Source organism: Eschrichtius robustus, chromosome 16 (assembly GCF_028021215.1).
Source record: "Eschrichtius robustus isolate mEscRob2 chromosome 16, mEscRob2.pri, whole genome shotgun sequence".
Taxonomy (NCBI): Eukaryota; Metazoa; Chordata; class Mammalia; order Artiodactyla; family Eschrichtiidae; genus Eschrichtius; species Eschrichtius robustus.
This window is the reverse complement of record NC_090839.1, coordinates 24,945,090-24,970,732: the sequence shown is the minus strand read 5'-3', so window position 1 is coordinate 24,970,732 and position 25,643 is coordinate 24,945,090. Positions and strand designations below refer to the sequence as shown.

The window sequence follows — 25,643 nt, the reverse complement described above, 5'->3', positions numbered from 1 at the left end:
TGGACAACCTGGAAGAAATGGACAACTTCTTATAACCTTCCAAGACTGAAACAGGAAGAAATAGAAAATATGAACAGACCGATCACAAGTAATAAAATTGAAACTGTGATTAAAAATCTTCCAACAAACAAAAGTCCAGGACCAGATGGCTTCACAGGTGAATTCTATCAAACATTTAGAGAAGAGCTAACACCCATCCTTCTCAAACTCTTCCAAAAAATTGCAGAGGAAGGAACACTCCCAAACTCATATTATGAGGCCACCATCACCCTGATACCAAAACCAGACAAAGATACTACAACAAAGGAAAATTACAGACCAGTAACACTGATGAATATAGATGCAAAAATCCTCAACAAAATACTAGCAAACAGAATCCAACAGCACATTAAAAGGATCATGCACCATGATCAACTGGGATTTATCCCAGGGATGCAAACATTCTTCAATATATGCAAATCAATCAATGTGATATACCATATTAACAAACCAAAGAATAAAAACCATATGATCATCTCAATAGATGCAGAAAAGGCTTTTGACAACATTCAACATCCATTTATGAAAAACACTCTCCAGAAAGTGGGCATACAAGGAAGCTACCTCAACATAATAAAGGCCATATATGACAAACCCACAGCAAGCATCATTCTCAATGGTGAAACACTGGAAGCATTTCCTCTAAGATCAGGAACAAGACAAGGATGTCCAGTCTCACCACTATTATTCAACATAGTTTTGGAAGTCCTAGCCATGGCAATCAGAGAAGAAAAAGAAATAAAAGGAATACAAATTGGAAACGAAGAAGTAAAACTGTCACTGTTTGCAGATGACATGATACTATACATAGAGAATCCTAAAGATGCCACCAGAAAACTACTATAGCTAATCAATGAATTTGGTAAAGTTGCAGGATACAAAATTAAGGCACAGAAATCTCTTGCATTCCTATACACTAACAACGAAAAATGTGAACGAGAAATTAAGGAAACACTCCCATTTACCACTGCAACAAAAAGAATAAAATACCTAGGAAAAAACCTACCTAAGGAGACGAAAGACCTGTATGAAGAAAACTATAAGACACTGATGAAAGAAATTAAAGATGATACCAACAGATGGAGAGATATACCATGTTCTTGGATTGGAAGAATCAATATTGTGAAAATGACTATACTACCCAAAGCAATCTACAGATTCAATGCAATCCCTATCAAACTACCAATGGCATTTTTTACAGAACTAGAACAAAAAAATCTTAAAATTTGTATGGAGACACAGAAGACCCAAATAGCCAAAGCTGCCTTGAGAGGAAAAAAACAGAGCTGGAGGAATCAGACTCCCTGACTTCAGACTATACTACAAAGCTACAGTAATCAAGACAATATGGTACTGGCACAAAAACAGAAACAGAGATCAATGGAACAACATAGAAAGCCCAGAAACAAACCCATGCACCTATGGTCAACTAATCTATGACAAAGGAGGCAAGGATATACAATGGAGAAAAGACAGTCTCTTCAATAAGTGGTGCTGGGAAAACTGGACAGCTACACGTAAAAGAATGAAATTAGAACACTCCCTAACTTCATACACAAAAATAAACTAAAAATGGATTCGAGACCTAAATGTAAGACCGGACACTATAAAACTCTTAGAGGATAACATAGGAAGAACACTTTTTGACACAAATCACAGCAAGATCTTTTTTGATCCACCTCCTAGAGTAATGGAAATAAAAACAAAAATAAACAAATGGGACCTAATGAAACTTAAAAGCCTTTGCAAAGCCAAGGAAACTACAAACAAGACGAAAAGACAACCCTCAGAATGGGAGAAAATATTTGCAACCGAAGCAATGGACAAAGGATTCATCTCCAAAATATATAAACAGCTCATGCAGCTCAATATTAAAAAAACAAACAACCCAACTGAAAAATGGGCAGAAGAACTAAATAGACATTTCTCCAAAGAAGACATACAGATGGCCAAGAAGCTCATGAAAAGCTGCTCAACATCACTAATTATTAGAGAAATGCAAATCAAAACTACAATGAGGTGTCACCTCATACCAGTTAGAATGGGCATCATCAGAAAATCTACAAACAACAAATGCTGGAGAGGGTGTGGAGAAAAGGGAACCCTCTTGCACTGTTGGTGGGAATGTAAATTGATACAGCCACTATGGAGAACGGTATGGTGGTTCCTTAAAAAACTAAAAGTAGAATTATCATATGACCCAGCAATCCCACTACTGGCATGTATACCCAGAGAAAACCATAATTCAAAAAGACACATGTACCCCAATGTTCATTGCAGCACTATTTACCATAGCCAGGTCATGGAAGCAACCTAAATGCCCATTCACAGACGAATGGATAAAGAAGTTGTGGTATATATATACAATGGAATGTTACTCAGCCATAAAAAGGAACGAAATTGGGTAATTTGTAGAGACGTGGATAGATCTAGAGACTGTCATACAGAGTGAAGTAAGTCAAAGAGAGCAAAACAAATATCGTATATTAACGCATATATGTGGAACCTAGAAAAATGGTACAGATGAACCAGTTTGCAGGGCAGAAATTGAGACACAGATGTAGAGAACAGACGTATGGACACCAAGGGGGGATAGCGCTGGGGGGGCTGGTGGTGGTGGTGTGATAAATTGGGAGATTGGGATTGACATGTATACACTAATATGTATAAAATGGAGAACTAATAAGAACCTGCTGTATAAAAAAATAAATTAAATTTTAAAAAATAAATCAAAAAGAAAACAAAACAAAACATTGAGGCAAGACCCTCTACCAGCAAAAGATTATGATTCACTGAAGGCTCAGATGATGATGGTTAGCAATTTTTAGCAATTAAGTATTTTTTAATTGAGTGGGGGCTACTCTTCATCGCAGTGCACAGGCTTCTATTTGCAGTGGCTTCTTGTTGCAGAGCACGGGCTCTAGGTGTGCGGGCTTCAGTAGTTGTAGCACACGGGCTTCAGTAGTTGTGGCTCATGGGCTCTAGAGCGCAGGCTCAGTAGTTGTGGTTCACGGGCTTAGCTGCTCCGCAGCATGTGGGATCTTCCTGGACCAGGGCTTGAACCCTTATCCCCTGCATTGGCAGGCGGATTCTTAACCACTGCGCCACCAGGGAAGCCCCTGAAATTCTTAAGAAGAGAAACTCAGGCAATCCTTTGATGGCCTGTTATTTACAAACCCTAGAGCCAAACTTAATCTAGAGGTCCACATTGCAAATTTCCCAGTGAACAGACTGAGCATTCATTTCACCTACCTGTTTTGCTCAATAGCAAACGTTGACTTAAAATGAAAAGTATGTAAGTAGAAGCGTTGGAAGAATGGTGCCTTAAACATTCAGATCAATTTTTAAAAACTTTTTATTGTAAAAATAAAATACAAAATACATAAAACCGCATAAAACATGTTAATTCCATACCCCTAATTTGTCCCTCGCCACTTCCCTCTTCCCTTTGGTAACCACAAGTTTGTTTTCTATATCTGGGAGCCTGTTTCTGTTTTGCATATACATTCATTTGTACTATTTTTTAGATTCCACAGGAGTCTTTGATAGTTTCCTTGTTATCTGGTACCACAACATTACAGGATCATCCTGTACATTTCCTGACCTAAAGATAGCATCAGCCATTTCTCTAAGAAACCCTAGTTTCTTTTAATGGGTAAAAATAGTAAGATTACAATCTGAGCTCCAAGGGTAACCACTGATACTGGGTTGGTCATTGTTTCTAGATCTTTTAGTGGATATAAACACAGACACAGACACAGTCACACACACACACACACACACAAACACACACGAACACACACACTCAAATACCTAAAGGAGCCAGGCAGGTAACAAATGAGTGAAGTGTGATTGAGATGAAGCATAGGGATTGTGGTAAACTGAAGAGGTAAACTAAAGGAGACAGACCTGCCAATTTTTCAAAAGAAGCCAGAAATATAAATTTTTACATGAACTTTAAAAATATTGACAACTAATAAAATAAACACTTAAGTTACAGAAAACACATCTGTGGGACAGATGTGGTCCATGGGCTATGTGCACACTCAACCTGAAAAATTAAACCAGTGTGTAGTTGTATCCCAGAAGTCACATTGTTGCTAACACATAAAAATATTTAGAGAAGTAGAGAAAATTCTCAGATTGCTTCAGGAAAAGCCAAACTATAATAAGGAAGAGGAGAAATGTATAATTATCTCCCTCCCCCACCAACTCTCTAAAGTACTAGGGAGAAAAGCATTTTCTATATAGAAACAATTTTCTTTCTAGGACATGGTGCAAAAAGGAAAAAGTCAGTTATCAGAAAAAACTCTCAAAGAGAGTTGAAATCTAACAAAAGTTTTTATATCTAAACTCTTAGAATATCAGAATGAGACCCAGGAGATACATTTTATATGATTAGGTACACTAGAGGCAATAAAACTGGTAAAAAGTTTATTGCAAATGCATGATCAACCCCTTACCCTCATTTTTACCTGTTCTAAAAAGAAAGGGGGACGTCCCTGGTGGTGCAGTGGTTAAGAATCCATCTTCCAATGAGGGGACTCAGGTTCGATCCCTGGTGGGGCAACTAAGCCTGTGTGCCACAACTAGAGAGTCCCCACGTCGCAACTACAGAGCCCACGTGCTCTGGAGCCCAAAAGCCACAACTAGAGAGAAGCCCGCGTGCTGCAACAAAGAGCCTGTGCGCCGCAACTGAGACCCGATGCAGCCAAAAATAAATAATAAAATAAATAAATAAAAAGAAAGGAAGGTAAGAGCATTGCCACCTCTGCTTTGGCCCCCTCCTGGAAGCAGAAGAGCTAACAGAACGTTGCTGGGGAAAGAAGGAGTAAGATGTGAAAATGCTAAATAAGGCCCCAAAGAAAGCCTGGGGAAGGGCCCAGTTGGCACGAAAGACCTGGTTGGGTTTGGCTTCTTTAGTGCAAGCTAGTATCATGTGACCTGCTCCAAGCTCCAGAAATACAGAAATCACAGAATTAACTTTTTCAGTTCAAAGACGAGAGGTCAGATTAGATTAAAGCAAAAACCATAAGAACACTCACAAGGTTATTTCACCCTGGTTTCTGTTCTTTCAAAGAAAATAAGGACCTCAAACCATCTAAGGAATCCCAAGCAAAAGCAAGGAGGGGACTAGAAACTTCCCTGACTGCATGCACCTCCCTCTGCCAGCTTCACAGCTTCAGCCTCGAGGTCCTGTGCACTTGGCGTATCCTTCACTGTAGCCTCTTGGTCCTGTGCACTTGGCGTATCCTTCACTGTAGCCTCTTGGTCCTGTGCACTTTAGGGCTACTGTATTCTGCATGCTATCAGATCAGAACATTTTAAGCTTCTCTCTAATTTGGAAACTAGGCCATAAGCCAAGGTCAGAGGAAGAGTAAAGTTGGGGGAAGGGACCAGATGGGCTCAAACTACCATTCTCAGAAGTGAGTCACCAGGGAGCCAGATGCAGCATCCCCTGCCTTTGATCATGAAGCCTTTCTGTGTCTCATGTAGGGAAGAGAAAAACAGCTTTGCCTTTGGCACTGATCAGACGTTAGCTTGTCTACCACCTGCCTTTTGTACCCTCTAGAAATAGTACCAGCAGAATGGAGGCAGATTTGTAGTGTCAAAGGGGTAAGTACAAACTAATGTTTACAGTTCCTTTGACTCTAGAAAATGAATTATTTTCTCTTCCCCCTATCACCCCACGTATCTCCACACTGGTAACCATGTCCTTTCTATGAACATTTGAATACTAATAACCATAACTAATATCTACTGAATTTGTATCATACTGTTCTAAATACTTGACATGTATTAACCCTTTGCAGTAGCTACTATTGCATTATCTCCATTTTACAGATGAGGAAACTGAGGCATAGAGAAGTTAAGTAATCACTTCCCAGGGTCACGGAGCTAAGCAGAATCCAAGCCAAGACAGCTTCAGGGCCTGTATTCTAATGTCTCTCCTTTTCATTGTAAAATTTTCGAACACACAGAAAAGTTGAAAAAATAATACAATAATCAACCATATGTCTGTCATCTAGATTAAACCATAACACATTGCCATATATAAACTTTTCTGTGTGTATGAATTTTCTACACATCATGACACTTCTCCCCCAAAGACTTCTGCATACAGCTCCTAAAAATAAGGACATACTCCTATATACCATAATACTATTATGACATCCAAGAAGTTAACAATTTCCTATCATCATCTAATATCTAATCTATCTTCAAAATATTCTGAGTATCCCCCAAGCATCCTTTATAACTGTTTTTTCCAAACCAGAATCCAGTCAAGAGTCACCCATTCCAGTCAGTTACTGTCTCTTTAATCTAGAACAGTCCCCTTACTTTTTCTTTTGTATGACATTGATTTTTTGAAGAGAAGCAGACCAGCTGTCTTATAGATTGTCCTGTATTTTGGTTATTTATTTCCTCACAGTATCAGTTAACTTGTTCTTCTGCTCTTGTACTTCCTAAAAACCAGAAGTCAGATCTAAAGGCTTAATGAAGGTTAACATTCTGGGTAAAAATACTTTGGAGCTGATGTTGTGTACTTTGTACTGCATCACATCACGAAGCACATCATGAAGCACATCATGCCAGGCCGTTCCACCGTAAGTGATGCTGAGCTAGATTACCTGGTTACGGTGGTGACTGCCAGAGCACTCCTTTATAAAGATTTACTTTTCCCTTTGCTATTAGCAAATAATTTAGAGGTGGGAGGGGGGTACTATTTTGGCACCATGCAAATGCAAATATTCTGTTCTCCAAAAATCTTTCATCTAATGACTTTAGCGTCCAATGACGATCTTTGCTAGATTTAATAATTTCACTGATGATTTACTATTCTATCCTTCCTTCTACAGTTATAAGCTGGCAATTTTCTGTAAAGAACTTTCCTTCATTAGCTAGGGAAGAACTATAGCTCCTTTGAAAAACAAAGGGTATGGGACTTCCCTGGTGGCTCAGCGGTTAAGACTCAGCGATCCCAATGCAGGGGGCCCAGGTTCGATCCCTGGCCAGGGAACTAGGTCCCACATGCATGCCGCAACTAAGAGTTCGCATGCCACAACTAAGGAGCCCACCTGCAGCAACTAAGACCGGGCACAACCAAATAAATAAATAAAATTTTCAAAATAAATAAATAAAAAATAAAAAGAAAGGGTAACTGCTTAGTTCTTTCCATTTAAGTATTGATTTTCAGAGCAAGAAATTGATAAAAATAGCCATATCTAATGATGGCACATGCATTTTTTCTCTCCTTGCCCCTTTTCTGAGCATCACTATGGACACACAGACTCTTATTTATTCAGTGTTTTACAATTACTTGCAGTAATTATTCTTTTGATGCTCAGAATATACTAAATTTAGCCAGTAGAAGCCCCTTTGGGCTGGTTCCATTGTTCTTTTGATATAGTACCATTAGTCTTTAAGATTACTTTGCTTTCCATCTTAAGATGTCCCAGTCAAGCCTGTGCTCTTATGTACATTACATAACCTTTCCTAGAGGGATGTATATGCCTACAGAGGGCTCTGAAAACTCTTGAGAAAAATGTAACGGCAAGAGCAGATGTATCACTTCCTTGTGGTTATCAAATCCAATTCAATTTGGGGAATGAAAGGATTTTTAAGACTATCAGGTCTAGCTACCCATGCTGACGCTTACAGCTTTGCTACAACTCTCCAATATGTGGCAATTCAGTATGTGGCCTAAACACTCTGATCCACAGGGAACTCACCTCACTTGAGGCATCCTATGCTATCCCAGAACTGCCTTATACTGGGCTCCTTGTAGTTCCCACCCATTAGTTCTAGTTTCTCTCCTTGGAGCCTATGGGTCTCTGTGAGAAACTCACACCTAAAGATAATTTCCCCTTCTGTTCCCTCCCTCATATTTAAACAAATGGGTTTATTTCCTGGATGTGATTGGATTGACTTTCCAAATACACTACCATGACTCACAAGGCCCTACTGCCTTTCAAGGCCACTTCATATACTTATATAAAAACATGTAAATATAGTATGGGCTGGGATTGTAATTTCTACATAAATGGGTCCTGAAGTTCATCTCACTCTTTCCAGTCCTGTTCACCACATATATACGGCTGCCAGCAAAGCCAATTCTACTCCCTAGAATTCTGCATCTAGTCCCTCATCTCTCCACTTCCCCTGACACTGGTCTGGGCCCCCGACCAAGCCCTCTGACTCGATCTAATAGAGTGGCCTAACCTTTCCCAACCTCAGCTCCTCCTCACTGCACTCCATGACAAAGGCTGCTGCCAGAGCAGTCTTCCTGCAGCACTCCCAGCTCCATAACCTTCCATTGCTTTTTATCTGCAGAGTCTACCATAGTGTCTAGCATACTGGACTTGGGACGCTCAGTACATATTGGTAGAGGGAGGGACTGAATAAAGTGACTGGTTGAGCTGCTTGATTTCATGACTCAGTTGTACTGTCCATTGTTGCCAGGAGGAAATTTCCTTGAGTTTTAAACAAAAGCTATTTTACTTAAGGTAGTATTTAGTATTTGGCTTAACAAACAGTTTAAAATTTTTTGGTCAGTTCATGTGTATGAGTAAACATATTTTTCATAGTATGTATTTAACAAATAGTTGCACAAAAATTTGGTTGCATGCATTCTTCTTGGTGCTCGGACTTTCTAAAGAATAAACTGTAAATATGAAGCCAGAAAGAAAATACCAACAGCATATTGTTACATGGGAAAATGTTTGCATTCAACAAGAATCTAGAAAGAAAATCAAAGTAAAATAACTTCACAGTATGATGGTACATCTATTAAATTAGCGATCATAAATCGAATTTGAAAAGCCAGTGCTGGCGACCTGGGAGGAAGTGGTTCACTTCACTTCAGATACTGATGGTGGGCGGCACTGCAAATTGGCTCTGGTTTTCTGGTGAACACTCTGGTCTTGCCTCATAAGAACTATAAAACTTCTCACACCTTTGGATCCAATGATTCAGCTGGAGGAACACACCTTAAGGAAATAACTTAAAAACAAATGTCTATACTATTTGTATTAGTGACAACTAGGGCACATCTCAAATTCCCCAAATAGGAGAAAGATCAAGCTAAACATGTATCATTGTGTACATCAACATCAACACAAAGATATATGAAGTCACTTAAAATGACAAGTACATGGTCTATTTCAATAAATGGAGGTATACACTCAGTTTCAGCAACAGTGTTTATAATTAAGAACAAGGGCTCTGAAAGCAGACATTTCTTGGTTTGAATCCTGGCATTGCCCTCCATACGCTTCAAGAAATGTTTCTCTTCTAAGAATGGATTTGGACCATGCAGGACCTGCAAGCAGTTACTTGCTCTTGAGGAGATGTGTGTATTCTTATTTGAGTAGAAAAGACAGATTAAGGTTAGAGAGCAGGCTCTTGCATCAGACCACCCAAGCTCACCTCTCAGCAGTCACCTGCTGGCTGTGTGACCTCAGGCAAGTGACTAAACCGCCCTACATTCCAGTTGCAATTCATGTGTCTAATATGGCTAATACTTAATTATTATATGGCTAATAATATGACCTACCCCATAAAGTACTTCTGAGGTTGAAATGAGAAGATGCCTATAGAGTGCTCAGCATAGCGACTGACATGTAGTATGTTCTCAGTAAATGCCAGCAGTTTGTATTCTTCAATTAAACTACTGATCACCCACTATGGTCCAAACATTGCAAGAGGTGCACCCACTACATTTCATCCATGCAAGAACCTTACGAGGTGAGTGTGGTTATACAAAATAGTCAAATGGGCTCAGAGAAGGATCTGTGAATATTAGGTGAAAAAAGGAGAATGCAAGATGGTTGGTAGATCCCGATTACAAACATGAAAATGAAACGCACTGATACATTTACAATGATATGTATAATTAGAACATAATGATCATTAGGTCCACTTTGTTTAAAGTTAGTCAAGTTTCTTTGCGTTTTCAAGTAGAAGCAAGCAAATGTGAATTGGGGACCCAGTCCTATTGCCTTTATTGTGCCTTGCCCTTCTCTCCCCTAAGCAGGGAACAGGCCACGTATTAAATGTCACCTGAGTGTTGGCTTCTGACCAGCAAGTGCTTACCTGGAGGAGATAGAGGAGTCCTGGGACAAACAAGGTGAGTGGGTAAAGAGACTGGTATGTTGCTAAGGCAAGAAAGATAGCACTGAGGAAGGCACTACCTGTAAAAAGAAATAAATATATGGAATGTAAAAAGAAATAAATATATGGAATAATCCAGCCACATCAATTAGGATTAGATTCAGCGACTCCCCAAAACAAGAAACGTTCCATAACTGCTCAAATAATCACCTGTCAAATATCTCCTGGTGCATAAGATGCTATGCAAACTCACAGGAGTGGAAGGATCTTGGCTTGATTTCTGATGAAAGGAAACCAAGGAAGTCAAAACCACTTACCTTTAGCAACCTGAGATACCACAGGTATATTTCTTGTAAAATTTTCAGACCCAGAAAGATTTTACAAAACTTCAGCCCGAAGATGAATAAAGGAATCAAGTCTGTTAACGTCCATGTCCTATTTAACTTACCAATTGATTAAGCCTACAATTATTGCTTACGTGATTCAGAGCTGTGAAACGTATTCTTTTGTTTGTTGCAACACCCCATCACTATTTTTATAACATCCCTTCCTTATGTACTCTCTTCAGGCCATATGTTTATTATTTTTTCAAATTAAAATATATTAATTTTTATTAATAATGTCCCTATTCCCTACATAAAATGGACCACTGTAGAATTATTAAACATGATGTTATAAAGAATTTTCAATGACATGGAAAGATGTTTATCACAATCTATTAATTGAAGATCATAAAAGAGATACATACTATAACCCCTTTTTCAAAAAATGAATAAATACATTTTTAGAAAAACTAAAAGGTGGGAATTCCCTGGCGGTCCAGTGGTTAAGACTCTGCTCTTTCACTGCTGAGGTCCCAGGTTCGATCCCTGGTCGGCGAACTCAGATCCCACAGATGCATGGTGTGGCCAAAAAAAACCCCTAAACTAAAAGGCTAGGCCACAGATTCCACAGTGTTTTTCTCTGGGTGGTTGGATTATGGATGATTTTTCATTTTTGTTTCTCCATATTTTCTAAACTTCCTATAATAAATATGCTTTGTTTTTGTCATAAGAAAAAAACTGATATCTTGTCTCCCAAGGCAATAGAAATAAAAGCAAAAATAAACAAATGGGACCTAATCAAACTTAGAAGCTTTTGCACAGCAAAGGAAACCATAAACAAAACAAAAAGACAACCCATGGACTGGGAGAAAATATTTGCAAACAATGCAACTGACAAGGGATTAATTGCCAAAATATATTGTACAAACAGCTCACACAACTCAATAACAAAAAAACAAACAACCCAATCAAAAAATGGGCAAAAGACCTAAACAGACATTTCTCCAAAGAAGACACACAGACGGCCAACAGGCACATGAAAAGATGCTCAACATCGCTAATTATTAGAGAAATGCAAATCAAAACTACAATGAGGTACCACCTCACACTGGTCAGAAGGGCCATCATTAAAAAGTCTACAAATAACAAATGTTGGAAAGGGTGTGGAGAAAAGGGAAGCCTCTTACACGACTGGTGGGAATGTAAGTTGGTGCAGCCACTAGAAAACCGTATGGAGGTTCCTTAAAAAACTAAAAAATAGAGCTGCTATATAATCCAGTAATCCCACTCTTGGGCATATATCTGTAGAAAACTGTAATTCAAAAAGATATATGCATCCCATGTTCATAGCAGCACTATTTACAATAGTGCTGCTATGTAATAGTGCCAAGACATGGAAACAACCTATATGTCCACCGACAGATAAATGGATAAAGAAAATGTGGTATATGTACACAATGGAATACTACTCAGCCATAAAAAAAAGAATGAAATAATGCCATTTGAAGCAACATGGATAGACCAAGAGATCATCATACTAAGTGAAGTGAGTCAGAAAGAGAAGGACAAATACCATATGATATCACTTATGTGTGGAATCTAAAATATGACACAACTTACAGACATAGAAAACAAACTTACGGTTACCAAAGGGGAAAGGGGGGTGGCAGAGGGATAAGATAGGAGTTTGGGATTATCAGACACAAACTACTATACATAAAATACTATACATAAAATAGATAAACAACAAGGTCCTACTGTATAGTACAGGGAACTATATTCAATATCATGTAGTAAACCATAATGGAAAACAATACGAAAAAGGATATATACATATGTATAACTGAATCACTTTGCTCTACAGCAGAAACTAATACAACATTGTAAATCAACTATACTTCAATTAAAAAAAAACTAGATGGATGTAAGAAAAAAATGGTATCTTTTTAAAAAAAAAACAAGTAGCTATTCCCTTTCAGATGGTTTAAGACAACAGAGTACCCTAAAATCAAGGCTAGAGAAACCCAGTTTACCACAGAGATTTTAGAGTGGCCCAGAAATCAGTAGAGTTCAATTGATGGTCCAAGGCTGGTATCTATAATGATAATATTTCATCAAGTAACAGTGCTCATGGTCACTCTTATTAGTGTGGGGTCAACTTTTACTGAAAACAACAGACATCTTCTCAATGGTGTTTCATAAAAGAAGGAATTATTCACTCCACTCAGTCCAGGGAATTTTACCCTCTCCCAACCCAGCTCCCGGGACAAACAGACGCAGATGTTCCATAGGACTTTTTTGCCCACCAAAGTGGTGTATATACAGTGGTTTGACTTAACGATTTTTAGATTTGATGATGGTGCAAAAGCAATATGCATTCAGTAGAAACCATACTTCTAATTTTGAATTTTCATTTTTTTCCCCAAGCTAGCGGTATGCAGTACGTATTCTCTCGTGATGCTGGGCAGCTGCAGCCGCAGCTCGCTGCCAGCCACTCGATCACGAGGTTAAACAACTGATACACTTACAACCGTTCTGTACCCATATAACTATTCTGTTTTTCACTCTTAGTACAGATTCAATAAATTACATGAAATATTCAGCACTTTATTATAAAATAGGCTTTGTATTAGATGATTTTGCCCAACTGTAGGCTAATGTAAGTGTTCTGGGCACATTTAAGGTAGGCTAGGCTAAGCTAAGCTCTTATGTTCAGTAGGTGAGGTGTATTCAATGTAGTTTTAACTTAGCATATTTTCAACCTACGAGGGGTTTACTGGGACATAACCCCAGCATAAGTCAAGGAAGATCTGTACTTGAAACATCTAAGAGCCACCCTGGAAGAGAGAGGGTTATGAATGTGACTACTTCATAGAACAGTAAGTGGAGAGAAAAGAACTTTGAGTCCTCCATCCCTCAAACCAAGGAAACTCACCAGCTAGAAACAATTCCTGGTTGAAAGAAAGTGGAAGGAAGGCAGAGAAAGGAGGAAGTAAAGGACCAAGGACAGAACTCTATGGGATGGGCTATTTCATCACGTTGGTTAGTGCCAACATGATGTTCTGTATCCAGGGTACTTGTAAATATGACTGAGCAGGGACAGATCATGCCCAGCCAAGCTGTGCTACTAGCAGAGGTCCCCACACACCCCAAACCAGAACTGGGTCAACTCTGAGACAGGGAGATGGCAGTGGTGGGAAAGGTGCTATTCTGGAGCCCAGCAGCTAGGGTGGACTCAGAATTCCTTGACTAGGCCAAAAAGTTGAATGATATTTTGGAGGAAACCAGCAAAGAGAGGGGAAAAGCTGGAAAGAACTTTTAAATTTAACACTGTTTTCTACAGAGATTGGTGGTGGTGGGAGTGAGAAGAGGCCCACGTGTCTGTTAACAGAGGAGGGATAATGTTCCAGTTCCATCCATTCTTACAAATGTGGTGGAAACAAACACATGACTTTCACCTCTCTCTCCCCCAGGAGACACCAGGGAGTGAAATAAACACAGCCACCTCCTGCCCTAATTGCCTGAGATCAGTAATTACTTGTCTGGAGCAGCTAACTATTTATAAGGTCCAAGAGAGAAGAAACAGCTCCTAGCTAAAAAATGGACTTGTGAGTTTTAGAATACTTGCTCTCAAGATCAGGAAGAAGCAACCTTCCTTCCTTGGATGAAATCATTAGGAAGGAAAAATCTGTTCCTTCTGCTAGTCTACCAGTAAGTGGCATCAGCATCTCCCCAGACACCTCAGTTATTCAACGCCCCTCCCACTCTCACACTCCCACTAGTCAGGTATACACATAATGATTTGCTATGTGTACATCTTGTGAAATGATCACCATCATAACTCTGGTTGAAACCAATGTTCTTGAGGAAGGAAAACTTATGAAGTATAAAACACAGAGTACTTTGTGACGACCTAGATGGGTGGGATAGGGAGGGCAGGAGGGAGGCTCAAGAGGGAGGGGATATGGGGATATATGTATACATATAGCTGATTCACTTTGTTGTACAGCAGAAACGAACACAACATTTTAAAGCAATTATACTCCAATAAAGATATTTTTAAAAATAATTGAAACAAAAAACACAGAGTAATGAAACATGGGCAAAGCACAAAATAAATCTGCCTCTTGAATAAAACAGAGCCTGCAGAATAGCAGTTGAGGACTTGTGGTAGGGAGCCAGCACAGAGAATGTGGAGTAAACTATCAGATGGCTGAGGCCTCTGGTCTGGGGGCAGAAACGTGGTGCTGCAACGGTCAGGAGCCTGGTGTGTGGGATGCTGGGGCAGGTGTGGATGGGGCACATGCACAGTCTGAGCAAAAGTGAGGGGGAGGATGGAGGCACACAAGAGACTCAGACAGGGCTGGCATGGTTTTTTAAAAAACTAGAAGAGGCAAGAAGAATGGGTTAGGAAGGCAGGAGGAGGCGATGTGCTTGGGGCAGGGTCAGGGAAGAAAAAAGTAAAAGGTGTCTTCAGATATTTTAGATGAACCATGCAACACACCAACATTTCTGGAGTGTCTGCTCTATGCCAAGCCGTGCTGGGTGCGGGAGACTGGTGACTCAGACAGTCTCTGTCCTCAGGGAGCTCCCAGTAAACAATGACAAAATACGGGAGGAAAGTGCAAAGGAAGTATTCGGAGCGCATCAGGGGAAGCTGACACCTGAGTTTTGAACAATGAGTAGGTGAGGCCGGCAGTCCGAGGGAAGAGCATGTGCACAGGCAGGAGGGCAAGGGAGAGAATGGTGTGCTGGGGGTGGAGGGGCAGAGACTGTAATTGGCTCAACATGGCAAAAACAGAGTTGGAAGGAGTGACTGGAAGAGGGTGAAAAAGGGGCTTTTGTGAATGTTGGTAACATCCCTGTTTCTTAATGTGCACTTTTCTGTGTATGTGTTGTACTTCAACAAAAAAGTTATAATCTAAAAAGTCTCAGCAAGCAGGTAGGTAGGGGTCGGATCAGGGAAGGCTTAGCTTGCACAGTCAATCAAAAACATGTCTACAAGCCTAGACATGACATCTCAAATAATGCCTGAAGTGGCAGCCTCATTTGGGCAAGAGCTAGGGCATCCTGCTCAGCTAACCAGGAGGAACTATACCAAGAAGACTGTGAATTTTACCAAAAAAAGATATAATCTACCATTTATCTGCTAAAATGGCCCAGATACTCAGTCACTAGGTTTCCTATACAAGCTCTAGTCTTTGGCCTTATCATAAGAATACTAAAGTAGGGCTTCCCTGGTGGTGCAGTGGTTAAGAATCTGCCTGCCAATGCAAGGAACATGGGTTTGAGCCCTGGCCTGGGAAGATCCCACATGCCGCAGAGCAAATAAGCCCGTGCACCACAACTACTGAGCCCACGTGCCACAACTACTGAAGCCTGCGTGCCTAGAGCCCATGCTTCGCAACAAGAGAAGCCACAGCAATGAGAAGCCCGCACACCACAATGAAGAGTAGCCCCCGCTTGCCGCAACTAGAGAAAGCCCGCATGCAGCAACGAAGACCCAACACAGCCAAAAATTAAAGAAACAAACAAATAAATAAATAAATTTATAAAGTAAATCAGTCAAATGTATATGTGCACTGGCTACAGTATCAGGGAATTTCATTATCTATCCAGTCTAGCTTTGAATATGTTTTCCAACTCTCTATTGGTGTCAGCATGGCGGCCACAAGCCTGGGCAAGACCTGGGGTAACACTCTGCCCCCAGGGACTGTACCTTGAAGTGACCTGGGCCTGGGTGGGTGGCAGAGCTACAGGACAGAGCAGGAATGTAGATGAGGTGGAGCTATGGAAACTGGTTCAAGATAAGGTATTCAAGTAGAATGAGCAGAGACTGGGTCACAGACAGGGACCTGTACCAGGACAGGCAGTGGGACAGATTGGAATGTGGTCAAAAGGGCTGAGGTCTCCCAGGACACTCAGAAGAGGAAGTTGCACTAGGGCCTGAGAGCAAGCAAGACTACTGGGCAGGAGGAGGGGCTAGGGCCTGGCCCAGTGTTCTATACTCCTTGCCAAGTGTTCTTTCAACAGCACAGGGTTTCTCAGAGTAGTCCATCCACATCAGTGATGATGATGATGACAATTCTCTGAGCATGTACTCTGTTCCAGCCACGACTATAAGCATTTTACATGTATTAAGTCATTTAGTCCTTCCAATAACTCCATGGAGCGGATAAAATTACTATCCCCATTTCACAGATAAGTAAACTGAAGGACAGAGACTTTATTTGCTCAGGGTCACAAAACTAATGAATGGTGATAGAATTTGAACCCAGACAGTCTCATTCCAGAGCCCCGAATCTGTAACTGCAGCACTATGCTACCTTCTTGATTCTCAAGCTATGGCTGTACCATAAAAATCACAATAAGCAGAGCAACTATTTGTTGAGCGGGTTTTGCTAAGGAATCATGCTAAGCATTCTGTGTTTCTTATTTATTCCTCTACTAATCCATGAGGCAGATCTTATCTCTGGGATCAAACTGAAGCTCTAGAGGCTGTGTGATTTGCCTGAGGCTACAGCACATGTAACTAGAACCAGCAGGTTTTCGGTTGATCTGACAAACCCCAGGCTGCTTCGTCCTAGGGTCCTTGGGCCTTTGGGTCCTCTAAGACTCTCTTCATGGGTAAGGCCTCATTTACCGCAGAGGAACCTCATATGGAAGTGATGGGCTCATCAGAGCTCAGGTTCATCACTCTGCCATGTTCTTCCAGGGCTGGGCTCCAGGAAGAGAACCTCTCATTTTAACCTTCTCCCAGTTTTCTCCAGAAAGCTCAGGAAGGGGCTTCCCTGGTGGCACAGTGGTTAAGAATCCACCTGCCAATGCAGGGGATACAGGTTTGAGCCCTGGTCCAGGAAGATCCCACATGTCGTGGAGCAACTAAGCCCATGCGCCACAACTAACGAGCCTGCGCTCTAGGGCCCACGTGCCACAACTACTGAGCCCATGTGCCACAACTACTGAAGCCTGTGCACCACACTGAAGAGTAGTCCCTGCTCGTCGCACCTAGAGAAAGCCCGCGCACAGCAACGAAGACCCAACGCAGCCAAAAATAAATAAATTAAATAGATAAATTTAAAAAAACCAAAAACAACAGAAAGCTCAGGAAGACCCTGTCAATCCTGAGGGATCTTTTATTTATTTTATTTTATACAGCACGTTCTTATCAGTTATCTATTTTATACATATTAGTGTATATATGTCAATCCCAATCTCCCAATTCATCCCACCACCACTCCCCACCATCTGCTTTCCACCCTTGGTGTCCATACATTTGTTCTCTACATCTGTGTCTCTATTTCTGCCTTGCAAACCGGTTCATCTGTACCATTCCACATATATGTGTTAATATACGATATCTGTTTTTCTCTTTCTGACTTACTTCACTCTGAATGACAGTCTGTAGGTCCATCCACGTCTCTACAAATGACCCAATTTTATTCCTTTTTATGGCAATATTCCATTGTATATATGTACCACATCTTCTGTATCCATTCATCTGTCAATGGGCATTTAAGTTGCTTCCATGACTTGCCTATTGCAAATAGTGCTGCAATGAACACTGGGGTGCATGTGTCTTTTTGAATTATGTTCTTCTCTGGGTATATGCACAGTAGTAGGATTGCTGGGTCATATGGTAATTCTATTTTTAGTTTTTAAGGAAACTCCATACTGTTCTCTACAGTGGCTGTATCAATTTACATTCCCACCAAGAGTGCAAGAGGGTTCCCTTTTCTCCACACCCTCTCCAGCATTTGTTGTTTGTAGATTTTCTGATGATGCCCATTCTAACTGGTGTGAGGTGATAACCTCATTGTAGCTTTGATTTGCATTTCTCTAATAATTAGTGATGTTGAGCAGCTTTTCATGTGCCTCTTGGCCAACTGTATGTCTTCCTTGGAGAAATGTCTATTTAGTTCTTCTGCCCATTTTCTGATTGGGTTGCTTGTTTTTTTGATATTGAGCTGCATGAGCTGTTTATATATTTTGGAGGTTGATCCTTTGTCCGTTGCTTCGTTTGCAAATATTTTCTCCCATTCTGAGGGTTGTCTTTTCATCTTGTTTATAGTTTCCTTTGCTATGCAAAAGCTTTTAAGCTTCATTAGGTCCCATTTGTTTATTTCTGTTTTTATTTCCATTACTCTAGGAGGTGGGTCAAAAAAGATCTTGCTGTGATTTATGTCAAGTCAAAGAGTGTTCTTCCTATGTTTTCCTCTAAGAGTTTTATAGTGTCCTGTCTTACATTTAGGTCTTTAATCCATTTTGAGTTTATTTTTGTGTATGGTGTTCTAATTAAATTCTTTTACATGTAGCTGTCCGGTTTTCCCAGCACCACTTATCAAAGAGACTGTCTTTTCTCCATTGTATATCCTTGCCTCCTTTGTCATAGATTAGTTGACCATAGGTGCATGGGTTTATCTCTGGGCTTTCTATCCTGTTCCATTTGATCTATATTTCTGTCTTTGTGCCAGTACCATATTGTCTTGATTACCGTAGCTTTGTAGTATAGTCTGAAGTCAGGGAGTCTGATTCCTCCAGCTCTGTTTTTTTCCCTCAGGATTGCTTTGGCTATTCAGGGTCTTCTGTGTCTCCATACAAATTTTAAGATTTTTTGTTCTAGTTCTGTAAAAAATGCCACTGGTAATTTGATAGGGATTGCATTGACTCTGTAGATTGCTTTGGGTACTACAGTCATTTTCACAATATTGATTGTTCCAATCCAAGAACATGGTATATCTCTACATCTGTTTGTGTCATCTTTTTTTTTTTTTATGGTGCCAATTTTAAATACCGTTTTATTTAAGACATTGCATTTTCCACTTACAATACGGTGCTTGTAAAGTACAATGTTATTTCCTTTCCCTGTGCACATATTCCATGTTCAAGTATCAAGAATGCCGAGTTTATTACAGCAGCTCAACTTTAAAACTGCCATGGAATTTGCTATAAATTTGGGTCCTTCAATGTTTTGTGGAACAATGCTAAATCTATGCTAGGTTGGCTTAATCTACCTCTTCAATGGTGGGCCCAGAGGAGGCACCATCAGATGGAGGAGTTCCACCACCAGGGAAGCCCCTGGGCATTCCTCCTGGCATTCCTCCTGGCATGCCTCCTGAGCTCTGGTACAGCTTGGTAATGATGGGGTTGCAGACTTTTTCCAGCTCCTTCTGCTGATGTTCAAATTCTTCCTTCTCTGCAGTCTGGTTCTTATCAAGACAGTTGATTATTTCATTACACTTATCAAGAATCTTCTGTTTGTCCTCATCATTAATCTTGCCTTGAAGTTTCTCATCGTCAACAGTAGCTTTCATGTTGAAAGCATAGGATTCAAGAGAATTCTTTGAAGACAACTTATCCCGCTGCTTCTCATCTTCAGCTTTGTACTTCTCTGCTTCCTGAACCACTCGTTCAATGTCTTCCTTGCTCAAACGGCCCTTGTCATTAGTGATGGTAATCTTGTTCTCTTTTCCTGTGCTCTTATCCACAGCAGAGACACTGAAGATGCCATTGGCATCAATATCAAAAGTGACTTCAATCTGAGGAACACCACAGGGGGCAGGAGGTATGCCTGTGAGTTCAAACTTGCCAAGCAGGTTGTTATCCTTGGTCATGGCACGCTCACCTTCATAAACCTGAATGAATACCGGGCTGGTTGTCCGAGTAGGTTGTGAAGGTCTGCGTCTGCTTGGTGGGAATGGTGGTGTTGCTCTTGAGGACAGTCATGACTCCACCAGCAGTTTCAATTCCAAGGGAAAGAGGAGTGACATCCAACAGCAGCAAGTCTTGAACATTTTCAGATTTGTCTCCAGATAGAATGGCTCCCTGGACAGCTGCACCATAAGCAACAGCCTCATCAGGGTTGATGCTCTTATTCAGTTCTTTCCCGTTGAAGAAGTCCTGTAGAAGTTTCTGATTCTTGGGGATGCGGGTTGAACCACCCACCAGGACAATATCATGGATCTGAGACTTGTCTAGCTTGGCATCCCGAAGGGCTTTCTCCACAGGGTGCAGTGTGCCACGGAACAGGTCAGCATTCAGTTCTTCAAATCGGGCACGGGTAATTGAGGTATAGAAGTCGATTCCTTCACAGAGGGAATCAATCGCAATAGTGGCCTGGGTGCTGGAAGATAGAGTGTGCTTAGCATGCTCACAAGCAGTACGAAGGCGACGGACAGCCTTCTTGTTCTCACTGATGCCCTTCTTGTGCTTGCACTTGAACTCTGCAATAAAATGGTTGACCATCCGGTTGTCAGTCTTCTCCACCTAAGTGGGTATCTCCAACTGTAGACTTCACCTCAAAGATTCCATCCTCAATAGTGAGGACTGACACATCAAAAGTGCCACCACCTAAATCAAAGATCAGCACATTTCTTTCTGCTCCAATCTTTTTGTCTAAGTCATAGGCAACAGCAGCAGCAGTTGGCTCGTTGATGATTCTAAGTACATTGAGCCCAGCAATAGTTCCAGCATCTTTGGTAGCCTGACGCTGAGAATCATTAAAGTAAGCAGGTACTGTGACAACAGCATTGGTAACAGTCTTCCCAAGGTAGGCTTCTGCTATTTCCTTCATCTTTGTCAAAACCATGGATGACACCCCCTCTGGATAGAAACTTTTTGTCTCTCCCTTGTATTCCACTTGAACCCTAGGCCTGCCTGAATCATTCACCACTATAAAGGGCCAATGCTTCATATCAGACTGGACAACAGATCATCAAATCTTTGTCCAATGAGGCGTTTGGCATCAAAACCCGTGTTGGTGGGTTTCTTGCAACTTGGTTCTTTGCAGCATCACCAATCAATCATTCGGTTATCAGTAAAGGTGACATAACTTGGGGTAGTTCGGTTCCCCTGATCACTGGCAATTATTTCCACCTTTCTGTGCTGGAAGATAACCACACAAGAATAGGCGGTGCAAGATCAATGCCAACTGCAGGTCCCTTAGACATGGTTGCTGGAGCACAGGCCTGGGTCCGCTGGAGGAGAAAACAGCAATCTGGAAAGCTGCTGCCACGTTCAATGAGACCTGATTGTGTCATCTTTGATTTCTTTCATCAGTGTCTTACAGTTTTCTGAGTACAGGTTTTTTACCTCCTTGGGTAGGTTTATTCCTAGGTATTTTATTCTTTTTGTTGCAACGGTGAATGGGATTGTTACCTTAATTTCTCTTTTTGATCTTTCGTTGTTAGTGTATAGGAATGCAAGAGATTTCTCTGCATTAATTTTGTATCCTGCGGCTTTACCAAATTCATTGATTAGCTCTAGTAGTTTTCTAGTGGCATCTTTAGGATTGTCTACGTATAGTATCATGTCATCTGAAACAGTGACAGTTTTCATTCTTCTTTTCCAATTTGTATTCCTCTTATTTCTTTTTCTTCTCTGATTGCCATGGCTAGGACTTCCAAAACTATGTTGAATAAGAGTGGCGAGAGTGGACATCCTTGTCTTGTTCCTGATCTTCGAGGAAATGCTTTCAGTTTTTCATCATTGAGAATGATGTTTGCAGTGGGTTTGTTGTATATGGCCTTTATTATGCTGAGGTAGGTTCCCTCTATGCCCACTTTCTGCAGAGTTTTTATCATAAATGGATGTTGAATTTTGTCAAAAGCTTTTTCTGCATCTATTGAGATGATCATATGGTTTTTATTCTTCAATTTGTTAATATGGTGTATCACATTGATTGATTTGCATATATTGAAGAATCCTTGAATCCCTGGGGTGAATCCCACTTGATCATGGTATATGATCCTTTTAATATGTTGTTGGATTCTGTTTGCTAGTATTCTGTTGAAGATTTTGCATCTATATTCATCAGTGATATTGGCCTGTAATTTTCTTTTTTTGTAGTATTTTTGTCTGGTTTTGGTATCAGGGTGATGGTGGCCTCGTAGAATGAGTTTGGGAGTGTTACTTCCTCTGCAATTTTTTGCAAGAGTTTGAGAAGGATGGGTGTTAGCTCTTCTCTAAATGTTTGATAGAATTCACCTGTGAAGCCATCTGGTCCTGGACTTTTGTTTGTTGGAAGATTTTTAATCATAGTCTCAATTTCATTACTTGTGATTGGTCTGTTCATATTTTCTATTTCTTCCTGGTTCAGTCCTGGAAGATTATAAGAATTTGTCCATTTTTTCCAGGTTGTCCATTTTATTGGCATAGAGTTGCTTGTAGTTGTCTCTTAGGATGCCTTTGTACTTCTGTGGTGTCTGTTGTAACTTCTCCTTTTTCATTTCTAATTTTATTGATTTGAGTGCTCTCCCTCTTTTTCTTGATGAGCCTGGTTAATGGTTTATCAATTTTGTTTCTCTTCTCAAAGAACCAGCTTTTAGTTTTATTGATCTTTGCTATTGTTTTCTTTGTTTCTTTATCATTTATTTCTGCTCTGATCTTTATGATTTCTTTCCTTCCGCTAACTTTGGGTTTTGTTTGTTCTTCTTTCTCTAGTTCCCTTAGGTGTAAGGTTAGATTGTTTACTTGAGATTTTTCTTGTTTCTTGAGGTAGGATTGTATTGCTATAAACTTCCCTCTTAGAACTGCTTTTGCTGCATCCCATAGGTTTTGGATTGTTGTGTTTTCATTGTCGTTTGTCTCTAGGTATTTTTTTATTTCCTCTTTGATTTCTTCAGTGATCTCTTGGTTATTTAGTAATGTATTGTTTAGCCTCCATGTGTTTGTGTTTTTAATGTTCTTTTCCCTGTAATTTATTTCTAATAAAGCATAGCGTTGTGGTTGGAAAATATGCTTGATATGATTTCAATTTTCTTAAATTTACTGAGGCTTGATTTGTGACCCAAGATGTGATGTATCCTGGAGAATGTTCCGTGTGCACTTGAGAAGAAAGTGTAATCTGATGTTTTCGGATGGAATGTCCTATAAATATCAGTTAAATCTATCTGGTCTATTGTGTCATTTAAAGCTTGTGTTTCCTTATTAATTTTCTGTCTGAACGATCTGTCCATTGGTGTAAGTGAAGTGTTAAAGTCCCCCACTATTACAATAGTTACGACAGTAACTATTGTGTTACTGTTGATTCCCTCTTTTATAGCTGTTAGCATTTGCCTTATGTATTGAGGTGCTCCTGTGTTGGGTGCATGTATATTTATAATTGTTATATCTTCTTCTTGTATATTTTTTATAAATTTATTTATTTATTTTTGGCTGTGTTGGGTCTTCGTTGCTGCGTGCAGGCTTTCTCTAGTTGTAGCGAGCAGGGATTACTCTTCCTTGCAGTGCGCAGGCTTCTCATTGCGGTGGCTTCTCTTGTTGCGGAGCATGGGCTCTAGGTGCACGAGCTTCAGTAGTTGTGGCTCGCGGGCAATAGAGTGCAGGCTTAGTAGTTGTGGCTCACGGGCTTCGCTGCTCCGTGGCATGTGGGATCTTCCCGGACCAGGGTCAGAACCCGTGTCCCCTGAACTGGCAGGCATATTCCTAACCACTGCACCACCAGGTAAGCCCTTCTTGTTGGATTGATCCCTTGATCATTATGTGGTGTACTTCCTTGTCTCTTGTAACATTCTTTATTTTAAAGTCTATTTGGGGCTTCCCTGGTGGCGCAGTAGTTGAGAATCTGCCTGCCAATGCAGGGGACACAGGTTCGAGCCCTGGTCTGGGAGGGTCCCACATGCCGCGGAGCAACTGGGCCCGTGAGCCACAATTACTGAGCCTGCCCGTCTGGAGCCTGTGCTCCGCAACAGGAGAGGCCGCGATAGTGAGAGGCCCGCGCACCGCGATGAAGAGTGGCCCCCGCTTGCCACAACTAGAGAAGGGCCCTCGCACAGAAACGAAGACCCAACACAGCCATAAAATAAATAAATTAAAAACGAAAGAAATGGCTTTATTTAAAAAAAAAAAAGATTAATCACAAGATTAACTTGTTTGAAAATGAAGTCTAGTTTCAATAAACTTGGCCTGATTATTTAAAAAAAAAAAAAGTCTATTCTATCTGATAAGAGTATTGCCACTCCAGCTTTCTTTTGATTTCCATTTGCATGGAATATCTTTTTCCATCCCCTCACTTTCAGTCTGTACGTGTCCCTAGGTCTGAAGTGGGTCTCTTGTAGACAGCATATATATATGGGTCTTGTTTTTGTATCCATTCAGCCAGCCTGTGTCTTCTGGTTGGAGCATTTAATCCATTCACATTTAAGGTAATTATTGATATGTATGTTCCTGTTACCATTTTCTTAATTGTTTTGGGTTTGTTTCTGTAGGCCCTTTTCTTCTCTTGTGTTTCCCACTTGCAGAAGTTCCTTTAGCATTTGTTGTAGAGTTGGTTTGGTGGTGAATTTTCTTAGCTTTTGCTTGTCTGTAAAGCTTTTGATTTCTCCATCAAATCTGAATGAGATCCTTGCCGGGTAGAGTATTGTTGGTTGTAGGTTCCTCCCTTTCAGCACTTTAAATATATCGTGCCACTCCCTTCTGGCTTGTAGAGTTTCTGCTGAGAAATCAGCTGTTAATCTTATGGGAGTTCCCTTGTATGTTATTTGTTGTTTTTCCCTTGTTGCTTTTAATAATTTTTCTTTGTCTTTAATTTTTCTCAACTTGATTACTATGTGTCTCGGCATGTTTCTCCTTGGTTTTATCCTGCCTGGGACTCTCTGCGCTTCCTGGACTTGGGTGGGTATTTCCTTTCCCATGTTAGGGAAGTTTTCGACTATAGTCTCTTCAAATATTCTCTCGGTCCTTTCTCTCTCTCTTCTCCTTCTGGAACCCCTATAATGCGAATGTTGTTGTGTTTAATGTTGTCCCAGAGGTCTCTTAGGCTGTCTTCATTTCTTTTCAATCTTTTTTCTTTAGTCTGTTCCACAGCAGTGATTTCCACCAGTTTGTCTTACAGGTCACTTATCCATTCTTCTGCCTCAGTTGTTCTACTATTGATTCCTTCTAGTGTATTTTTCATTTCAGTTATTGTATTGTTCATCTCTGTTTGTTCTTTAATTCTTCTAGGTCTTTTTTAAAGATTTATTGCATCTTCTTGATCTTTACCTCTATTCTTTTCCCAAGGTCCTGGATCATCTCCACTATCATTATTCTGAACTCTTTTTCTGGAAGGTTGCCTATCTCCACTTCATTTAGTTGTTTTTCTGGGGTTTTATCTTCTTCCTTCATCTGGCACATAGTCCTTGGCCTTTTCACTTTGTCCATCTTTCTGTGAATGTGGTTTTCATTCCA

At 40.5% G+C, this 25,643-nt stretch overlaps 1 protein-coding gene and 1 pseudogene across 4 annotated transcripts in view; both read right to left on the bottom strand.

Moving 5' to 3' along the window:
* The window catches only part of PIGU (phosphatidylinositol glycan anchor biosynthesis class U), a 122,189-nt gene that overhangs the window by 52,149 nt on the left and 44,397 nt on the right, over window positions 1–25,643 (bottom strand). For all 4 annotated transcript variants that reach the window (XM_068525168.1, XM_068525167.1, XM_068525166.1 and 1 more), the window contains exon 7: window positions 10,135–10,232. In XM_068525168.1, the coding sequence (XP_068381269.1) occupies window positions 10,135–10,232 (98 nt within the window). The remainder of the gene's footprint in view (window positions 1–10,134; window positions 10,233–25,643) is intronic.
* LOC137778820 (heat shock cognate 71 kDa protein pseudogene) lies at window positions 19,481–21,467 on the bottom strand (annotated as a pseudogene).